Source organism: Trachurus trachurus (assembly GCF_905171665.1).
Source record: "Trachurus trachurus genome assembly, chromosome: 24".
NCBI classification, from domain to species: Eukaryota; Metazoa; Chordata; class Actinopteri; order Carangiformes; family Carangidae; genus Trachurus; species Trachurus trachurus.
Window position 1 is genome coordinate 13134199 of NC_139910.1, and position 10116 is coordinate 13144314.

At 41.2% G+C, this 10116-nt stretch overlaps 2 protein-coding genes across 2 annotated transcripts; both read right to left on the reverse strand.

Annotated features, from left to right (window-relative positions):
• Positions 1 to 252: 252 nt before the first annotated feature.
• zpax1 (zona pellucida protein AX 1) lies at positions 253 to 5296 on the reverse strand (the record flags this gene model as incomplete). Its single annotated transcript, XM_084000247.1, has 20 exons — positions 253 to 320; positions 449 to 527; positions 616 to 757; positions 850 to 1039; positions 1144 to 1274; positions 1347 to 1447; positions 1531 to 1700; positions 1791 to 1905; positions 1996 to 2195; positions 2640 to 2757; positions 2855 to 3063; positions 3149 to 3302; positions 3389 to 3606; positions 3690 to 3786; positions 3876 to 4040; positions 4128 to 4217; positions 4309 to 4452; positions 4869 to 4993; positions 5087 to 5182; positions 5281 to 5296. 20 exons carry the CDS (start codon positions 5294 to 5296, stop codon positions 253 to 255), a joined length of 2628 nt encoding a protein of 875 aa, XP_083856373.1.
• An 879-nt stretch (positions 5297 to 6175) lies between these two features.
• Positions 6176 to 8669, reverse strand: ttc32 (tetratricopeptide repeat domain 32). Its single transcript, XM_084001349.1, has 3 exons — positions 8506 to 8669; positions 8175 to 8341; positions 6176 to 6984 (listed from the first exon to the last, which is right to left on the reverse strand). The coding sequence occupies exons 1-3, from the start codon at positions 8619 to 8621 to the stop codon at positions 6857 to 6859; spliced, it is 411 nt and encodes a 136-aa protein (XP_083857475.1). The 5' UTR covers positions 8622 to 8669; the 3' UTR covers positions 6176 to 6856.
• Between the last annotated feature and the right edge of the window lie 1447 nt (positions 8670 to 10116).

Consider the following 10116-nt stretch of genomic DNA (forward strand, 5'->3'; position numbering starts at 1 on the left):
GCTGCAACTTCATTTGTTTACTAATGTCACCTATTGTTGATCCGTCTAAACTGCAGCACCTCGTCCAAAAAAGGAGCAGCAGGAACGCTGGGTACAGTAGTCAAGGTCACACAGACCTCAAAATTCACCAGGACTCGGACTGGCTGTGCAGCGAGTTGGATGATAAGATGTAAAGTGAATTATTTATAAATGGTTGGAGGTAAAGAACAACAAAGCTGGGTAATTTTTTTTAAGAAACTTTATTTAGAAGTCTTAAGTGGTCAGTAGAATAGGTCCAGATGAGAGATGTTGCTGGTTGTTCATGGCTGTACTTCTTTGCTCTGGAAATGAGAGAAGTATAAGTCACAAATTTCATTTCTAGATTGAATAGTTTTGGCCATAACATTTGAACACTTACCTCTTTTTTGTCCTTTTACCCCTTGATGTCTGTAGCTACTCGTGCTTGTACCGTGCAGACACTGGCCTCTGCAGGCGCCATCTGTCTGGCTGCTTTTGTCACAAACCACCACGTCACAGTGGACATAGATCTGTGAACAGACAGAAGGATTTAGGCAGGAGGGCGACATGGATCTGGTTCATGTGCTACTGTGGCTTGAACATTTGGGGGGCGTTTACCTCGTCTTTGAGAACCTCATCATCTTTAGTGAAGGTGAACATCTTCATGGAGAAGCGTTTGAAGTGCGATGGGACAGCAACTCTGGCGTCGCCCACAACAGGATGAAAGATGGTCATATAGCTGTCATCATGGTTCTCACAGCTGATGGGAAAGGAAAAAAAACACAAACACAATTAACCCTCAGTGCATTAAAAAGCTTTGAAATTCAGAGTAAAGTTTGTGTTGCACATTACGTGTCCACAATGATGTCCCAGCTGGGCAGCGATGTCCTGTCCTCATGAAGAGTTGCCCAACAGTTCTCCAAGATGAGCTCCAAATGGGGGTCAGTCGAATACATCAGCTCCACCTCAAAATACAGAGACTCTCTCAGGAACTTCACCACTGGATAACTTTCTTCTTCGTAGAAGTGTTCATATGATGAATCTGGAGGAGGAGATTCACATTTGAGGGACAAGTTATATCTTAATACTGTCAATATGCCAAATGATGTCATGCCAATAAGTCAAAAGTTGTCCCTTTGGTCTGACCTTGGGCTAGCCTCATTTGCACAATCAGCTGTCCTGTCCCGATCTCTGCTGCTGGGTTAATGGTTCTCGGTTTGTAGCTGAATGCAACCGTCTCAGTGTCGTTGACAACATAGTAGCAGGAAACCGTTTGCCTACAGGAGAAAACATACAATTATGAACATAAGAGTTCAAACTCAAGTCACGATAAACAGTCGTCACTTTACTTGTATTCAGGATCAACAGGTGACGTGTAGGCTGCTCCTTTGTGGCCACTGTGGTAAGGCAGGCCAATTTCATTCTCATACAGCATGTAGTGGCCAAAGAACTAGAAAAAAGAAAAGAAGATGAGGCAGCATTAATACAGTCACCAAAGGCACCAATTAGTGTAATTAAGGTGTTGTGACTTACTGTTCTAGTGGTCCCGCAGGAATCAGCGCTGAAGGAGAAGAAGGCAAATCGATCGTCGCTGAACGCTGGCTTGCAAGATTTGTCTTTCAGAGTCAGCTGACCTGGCTCAAGACTGGGGACCGATTCCACCTTCACAGCCAGAGCAGAGATGGTTCCATTTGGGTAGCAGGCTATGGAGAAATTTAAGATTAAGTTTTAAACATTGTAGCACTGAGAGGACAAAGGGCATTGCTAAATAGAAAGAAAATAAAAACTCTTACTAGTTGTCGTCAAGGGGAAATTGCAGGCCAAATAGAAATCACCAAGCAGCCAGTTGTTGATTGGATCCCACAGCAGAATGTCAAGTCGGGCTCTGACTGAATTGGAGGTAATCAGCTGCAAAAACAGAAAGTGAAGTTATTTGGTGCAGATGGAGTTCAGCCAGTTTGTAAAAAACAACAACAACAACCCTGTAACACGACCTACCTCAAACCCGCTGGCCTTGGCCTGGTAGGGAACCACAAGGTGGAAGTGTGTGCCGTTTTCTCTGAAGTTGTAGACCTCGCCCAGCTCGGAGGTGAGCTGCTGAGTACCAACCATGGTCTGGAAATTAGAGCCTTGACTCCCATATTTCACACTGACGTAAAACACATTCCTGTCGCAGGTGCCAGTGATGGTGGGCAGCACTGAGGGGGAGAGGTCAAACATGTAATTAAAGCTTCAGTTGGTAACGATTATTCAGTCATTTTTGCTGTAACCGTCACTATATTCTGACATTAAAGGGTAATGTAGGACAAAATCCAACTCCTCTGGCTCCACCTACAGCCTGTGATCGTATTTGCCAAAATCCACGACCAAAGCTTCTCAACCAGTCACATAGCAGCCAATCGCAGCTCCTACACGTCGTAGTGAGCTGACGATGTGAAAGTAAAGTCTGCGACTTGGTTGGAAATTTCAAGACAATACACCGTCACCTCCCTCTTTTCAACCTTCATAAGAGGGACCCGACGGTGTTTTGTCTTGAAATTTCCAACCAAGTCGCTGAGTTGTCAACTTACCAACTGTAGCTTTAAGTTGGGTTTGTTTGTTTAATTCTGGAAGAAAACCAAATACGTTTAAGAGAGTCTCACCAACATCCTGTAGAGATGCCTCCAAATCCACTGGATGGGCAAAAGGAGTATCTTCCGGCAGAATTGAAAACCCAAACACCAAAGGAAGGGAGTAGACTGTGACCAATGGTTCGGGATTCTGCAGAACAAAGAAAGCTCAGGTCACGACTGAAGAGCACTTCACCACCGGCCTGTGCAAATGAAATGTTGCCATTCAACTGTCATGACTGTCATACATGTTTCAGGACGACATCGGCGTCGAAGGGCACTTGCAAAGAGAAGCTCTTCAGGCCGTCAGCTTGGCCGTGCTCCTGGATGACGAAGCCTCTGGCTCGGCTTTCCTCAATGGTGAGGACCCCGGTGGAAAAGGTGATGTTCCTGAGCTCCACGTCGTGAAGAAAAGCCCCCAAGTGAACGCTGAACATCTGGTCCTCAGGGACAGTATCTGTGGAGCACAACATGTCAGAGCTACACTTTTTTTCCACAGAGCTTGATTTTCAAATGTCAAAAAAAAGGGGGGATTGACTTACTATCTGTGGCCTGTGGGGGTCTGGGCATCAGAGGGGTGGTAATGGGGAACAAAACCTTGTATCTGGTGTCATCTTGGTTATCAGCTCTCCACAGCACCTCAAGCAGGGGCTCCACGCTGAAGGTGACGTGGTACTGGTAATCTGGGGCATGGCTCTGCAATTATTCATGGCATTTTAATAAAACATGCAAATGGACAAGTGACCTGAAGTCTTGCATGGTAAATACACACATATCCCAACCTTGTAGTAACCATCGACTGAGCCCACTGGGATTTCCATAACGATGTGGAAGTCTGTTGTAGATAGCATGTACCCCCGTGCGGCCATCTGAGATTTATCCAGCCTCTGCCCGTTGACTCCCATGTGCATTTCGACGATTTTAAAGCTGCCGTCCATCAGCGGTGTCACACGGCGAGGTACGTGCCAAGAGATTAGATCCTCAGTGAAGAGGACACCGCCTGTTAATGATAATGACAACACAACCAATGACTAAACTGTACTTCCATTGACTTGACTCATTGACATTTTCTGTGAGACTCACCTGTGGGACAGGCAGCTGCCACGTTCACAACACTCAAACCATGCGGTGCCCTGTAGTAAACACTGGCCCTGAAAACCTCCATGGGGACTCCAGCCACCTGCAAGTGGTGTTACAAAAACACAAACGCCCATTCATAATGATGCAGAACATAAATAAAAACACAGGAGAAGCTGTGTGGTTGCTTACATCCTCAGAATAAGTTTCTGCCGTGTTGAACGGGCTTCGCATAACCAGGCGGCTGGATGTAGTCGTGGCAGCATAGCCAGCTTGTTCGGCCTCCCTCTGCACCATCGTCACTGGTTCTGGAGTGAAAAACGTCATCTTCCAGATACCATGTGCTGCGCCTGATGCCTGAGAAAAGAAACCCAGACTCACATTTAATTCTTCTCATAACCTGAAGTCTGCATCTTCCCTATTGTGAGGATTTTTTAAACATACTTCAGGAACGGTGTTGAGCTGGGATACATCTTGAACATCCTGAGTCTGCCCCTTTGCATTAACATCAGGTGTAGCCATGCGGGTTGACACCTAAGGAAAAAAAAAAGAGAGAAATACCAGATTTATACACAGCTGCAGCAGCTGATGACAGGTGTTGTGCAATTGTGTCACAGTAACCCACTTCCATGTAGTTCCTGTCGCAGAGAACCTCTCTGGAGGCCCAGCGGGTGTAGCTGCACGTCTGAGTCACGTCATGACTGGTCACATCGGAGGGACTCTGGCCGTGCATTTGGAGCCTCAACCCAACATTAAATGTTGTATCATCCTGTAAATCAACGCATTGTTACAGGAAATATAGCATGTATAGAATTTTTTACACATTAGAAAATGAAATGAATAGTATAATGACAATGCTTTTTTGGTTTCAGCTTCTCCAATGTGAAGATTTGTCGATTCTGTCTTGAGTCAAATATTTAATATGTGCAGGTTTAGAGCAAGTTATTTGAAAATGGCATTGATCATATCATGACATTTAGAGACCAAACAATTCACTGAATTTAGAAAATGTGGCCAAACAAAAATCAATAGTACTCAAATCTTTCATACACAGGAAATTAACTTTATAAACACTTTCCCTCCCCCATCCCAACTACTGCCTGCATGATCAAGCCAAGATCATTTAAAAATCTGGCCCTTAAGTGTATTACAGGTGGGGGATATATCATCATTAGCTCAACATACTTCATTGTCCACATAGCAGCCCATCAGAGACGTGTAGATTCTGGTGTTGCCCCATGGGTCAGACTCCATGCTGTATCCACACTGAGCAGCCAGGCTGGGTGTCAGCGCAATGTGCCGGGTGCCATCTGGAAAAGGAAAGGAGGAGAGGCAAACATGTCAGGGATCGCTTCTCCCAGTGATGAAGCAATCTGCTCACAATTAGCAGAGTTTATACTCACTGATTGCTTCCACCTCGAGCTGGTTCCCCACTGCTAGAGCTTTGTCCAACGACAGCCTCATTAGATTACCCGCACAGTCTGACCTTAAACCACTGCCTGGTTAGAGAGAGAGAAAAAAACACAACACTGGTCAGACAGAGTGTGTAAAACTGACTTGAGCTGACATGAAGTGGTTAAACGTGAATTCATCTTACTTGACTGCGAATTCATCTTACTTGACTGCGAATTGAGCTTCACATTTGGCCTTGCTTGACCGAAGATGATTAACGCAGCCAACAAGTTCCATGAGAAACTTAAAAAACAAAAGAACATCAATCAAGATACTCTTCAAACAATCAAACACTTAAAAGAATACAATATGAAAAGGAAAAACAAGACAATGAACTTACATGTGTTCAAGGTTCCTCATGTTGCAGTCCACTCACTCACAGCCAAACAAAAAAAATACACAGGAATCAAACCACTGTCAGAGCTTGGCACTGAAACCCCAGCAAGCCCCACTTACAAACCCGCTCCTAAGTGGCTGTCTGCTGCACTGAGGCTGCACCAGGTGTTTTATATATCACCTGATCACAGCGCACAGCTGAGGCTCGTCAGTAATCACACACCTGTCTCTCTCACTTTGGGCGAGGTGGGATAACCTGGCTTCTAACTGATATCTGAAACTATTATGTCTTAATTGCATTATCTCTCTATCCCCTTGATCGATTTATACAATATACATATACTTTACCTATTTTATTTTATTCCTATTCTATTTTAATGCATTCATTTTTATTTCATTTTATCCCATTTCACTGTTTTATCTTATTTTATAGTGTTTTCCCCATTGTAAATGATTGAGTGTAAGATAACGTTTCCTCGATGCCTTTCATTCCAGTGTTTTAAAATTCTTGTGTGAATGCATTTGTGTATCTATATATACATCCCCTATCTTCATCGTTTTTATCATGTAAAGCACTTTGAGTTGCTGTGGGCATGAAAAGTGCTTTACAAATAAAGCTTGATTTGATTGACTGATACACTATGAAGCTGCATGTGTGTAAATAAACAAGCATGAATTAGAAATGTGCAGTAAAAAACGTTTTATTGTTAATTGATTTAAAGGATATTTACAGGTGTGTTTCAAAGTAAAGATGCATTTTATTATATATAAGTACAGTATTGTTTTCATCTTCATCTTGTGGAAAGACCATCCTCATGTTTTTTCCTTTTCAGCCAAGACTCTTCATTAATTAACTCTTGATTATGGTTTCACATAAACGAACCTTCCAGTGTCTCCAAGATGGTGCACTAACTTTTATTACTGACAGTAAAAATCCCAGATTCATCGCTTTACCTGGTGCATCGGGGTCGATCGGTCGGCACCGTCCACTTACAGACTTATACAGTGATATACTTTCTTTTATGAGGTCATTACACTTTTTTTTTTTTACCCGGCTGAAAGTCTTGAGTCGTTGCAGCAAAGGAATCATCGATGCTCTGCTTAACAAAAATCCATATTGGTGTCGCGCCTGATCCAGCGGGATGTCTCCTTCCTTTTATGTGAACAAACAGCAAATGATTTTTGCATTTTGCAGCTATCTGGATTTAAGCTGTGCATCATTTTTTTGTGCAGAAAGCTTTATAAGGTTTGTGTGACACATAAAACTGTCCATCCTCAGATTAAATAACAAAATAAATCAAATAAATTAACATAAAATAATTTGACAGTGATTGACAGCACATTGCAAAAATATATAAAACATGAACTCTGCAGTTATGATGTTGTCAGTATCCCCTGTTTGTCTTCTCCTGCTGGTCCAGAAGTGTCTGTTGTAGACTCACTTTGGCATCCTCAAACTCTGGATTGAGCTTTAATGCTTGTTTGAAGTCACTCTTGGCATCGTCAAAAAAGCCTGTAAGATTACATAACAAATAGAAAATGTGTATAAGTTTATGACGTGTAGTGCAATGCCAGACTGACTTGTTTAGAGCCAGCAGTTTCATTTTCTAGGCATCATGAGTAGAGGGGATGACGACTGTCTGGATTACAGCTCCATCTAGTGTCCTCAGGAAGAACACACCTACACTTTATCATCGATGACATTGTGTTCATGGTCAACAATAAAAATAAAATAAAAAATAAAAAACTGGATATGATTATTGGTTTTTATAACTGATTCTATTTTTAATAATAATTACAGAAGTTTGTGTTGCAAAGGTCAACAGAGTCACATACTCAGGAGGACAAGCTTCTTCTTTTTCACCTCTACTGCAATCCTATTACTACACACACACTCATGTGGAACTTAAATGTCTGTTAGTCAAGTGCTTTTTACCATTTCCTTCCTCCATTAACGTGCATCTATTCTGACTACACTTACAGGTCACATTTACAGATGGTAAATATATACAAACTGTGTGCTGCCACTGCCAGTGTCTGTAACTATGATGACGTGTGAAACAGTTCTGGTGGACAAACTGAAGACTAATATGTCAAACAAAGTTGAGAATTTGTGACTATGGAGCTAATTTCAAATGATTTAATGTATATTGTATGATTTAATTTTAGTATGTTTTTGTATTTTACTCTATTTATTGCACCCCGCACTTTCTTTCTTTCTCTTTTCTTGGATTTGTTTGCCTTTGTTACTGTTTTATTGTATATTATGTACTGTGTATGGATGTTTTACATGTACTGTACATGGCAGCTGTCATAACTCCCTTGCTCAAGACAAATTCCCCCTGGTGGGACAAATAAAGTTTATTTGATTTGATTTGAATTCATTTTATAGTCATCACATTGATTGATCTGTTTGGTAGCTACCCCTCATGCTCTCATTTGTCACCTGTCTGTGGCCACAGTTTATCTCTTCTTGAGACCAAATAACGAGTTGATTCATTACAGATCTATGTTTAAATACATTTAATTATCGGATTGAACTTGATTTAATTGGAAAAAAACAACAACAACGGTAAAAAACATCATAAATCAGACATTTATTATGAAAAGGCATGGGCGGAAGTCATTCATATTACTCTGTCTGGTTCCCTTATATTAGTGCAGTTCACTGTTATCAGGCCAGAAAGTGTCTATTCTTCTTACCTAGTCTGTAGTGGATGAGTCCTCTGTTGTAGAAAGGGATCTCAAACTGACTGTCGGCCTCTGTGGCGAAGCTGTAATCTTCTATCGCTTCATGAAAATCCACCCGGAGGTATTTTATCTGCCCTCGGTTGTTATAAGCGGTGGCCAAATCACCAGCTTCACAAGCCCTGAGGAAACATGACACAGCCGCATTTCAGTTTTATTACAAAGAGTGAATGTGGTTTAATGATAAAGAAGACAGAAAAATGAAGTAAATGTAAGATAAGCACAACAACACCAGCGCAAACTGACTGTTAGCTGCTAACTCGCTTCTGTAGGAAAAGACGAGCACCTTGACTTTAAGCAGGAAGAGATAAACTTTGTGTACAGCTCCTCTGCCTCTTTGAAATTCTTCTTCTTAAACTCAGAGTTGGCATGTTGAAGCATTTGGGAGTTATCTTCCTCCATTGGCAGGTTTCTGTGAGGCTTCGTAGTTACTCATACAAGTTTGTTATGGTTTTTCTTTTGTACCCCGGATGTGACGTAGCCCCAGAGAACGTCCAATCACGTTTTACTGCGTCAGGAGTGGGCGGGGCTTAGCAGGCCTGGCACTTTTACAGAGGGTCTTCTGTGACCTTTAGCTATTTATATCGTAAAGAAAAAAACATTTGGTAAAGAGGAAGAATACTTTTTCCAACTGCATCACTTTGTATCATTTAAATAAACAAAAATAACTTTCATTAACATGCGCTATTGTGTAAATATTGTTATATACCTCACATAACACTTAACTACACTTAACACATAACTACTTTCCACAACCTCCCATACATATCATTTTGGGGGGGGGGGGGGGGGGGGGGGGGGGGTAGAAGTTACAAATCCTTTCATAATTTATTCTATGCTTGTATATTTAAATAAAATATAAACAAAAATATTTATCAGTTTTATACATTGCAGGCTACATTACATTTTACATAACATAACCATTACATTTGTTGTTTCAACTTTCTTTATCATGTGCATGTATTTTTCTATTTTATTCTTATCTCAATTCATTATATTATATAAGTATATATGGATAAAATATATACTGTTTATATATATTTGTGTGTTTCACTGTGTACCCATGTATTTTTGCACTTTTTTGTAATGATAAATGTTCATCTATCTAGGGTACATAAACTGTTAATGGAAGATTAAGCTCCAGTGTGCCAAAATCACTCCAAAACAAGTTGATCATTTCAAAGTAAGCATGTACACATTTGATTTTGATGTTCAAAATATTTTTTTTAACAGCAGATGGCAGAGTTGACTCCAACCCCATTAAAACAAGGCATTGAATGTATGTGAGAATACAATGAAGTTGAAGAAATTTACCAGTAGAGATGGTAAGAGAGCAAGGGTAAAGTTGTACAAAGTTGTACGAACATAATAGCCAGCCCGAGATATTAACATAAGATCCAATCTGTTGCTGATTAAAGTTTGTATCTTGATAATGTAAAAGATGTGGAGGTTTTTACTCTGAAACAAAAACGAGGAACTGTAACAGCCTGACACATCTGTCACGCCTGTTGTGGGACAGTGTGGACTTTCGCTACAGTAAATACACAACAACAAGAAAAAGGCCATCCCATAAGTAAACTGGTGAGAAATTCTCAGACCATCTCCCAGGTGAGGAAGTCAACTGTCCTGGTGAAGAATGTCACCTTGAGGAAACAAAGGTCAGTCAGGAGCCGTGCACTTCCCTTTCTGCGGCCCATTTATCACCAGACTGCGTGGACGAGTTGACAGAGATCAAATGGAGACCAGTTTGACCCGGAGGCTCAGACCTCTGGCTTTTGACACTACTACTGATAAAATGGCAATAACATAGTGCCGGTGTGCTTCTTCCTGTTGGTAATTTTAAAATAACTTGGATAAATATAATAAGCGAATTATAGCACAGGTTTATTTTGGCAGG

Bases quoted from the DNA above. Each gene is read 5' to 3' on its own strand.
- ttc32 (XM_084001349.1), bottom strand. From the start codon at position 8,621: ATGGAGGAAGATAACTCCCAAATGCTTCAACATGCCAACTCTGAGTTT. The intron at 8,342-8,505 runs GTGCTCGTCTTT...ATGTTTCCTCAG, and splicing joins TCTTCCTGCTTAAAGTCAAG to GGCTTGTGAAGCTGGTGATT. The intron at 6,985-8,174 runs GTAAGAAGAATA...GTAATCTTACAG, and splicing joins ACTCATCCACTACAGACTAG to GCTTTTTTGACGATGCCAAG.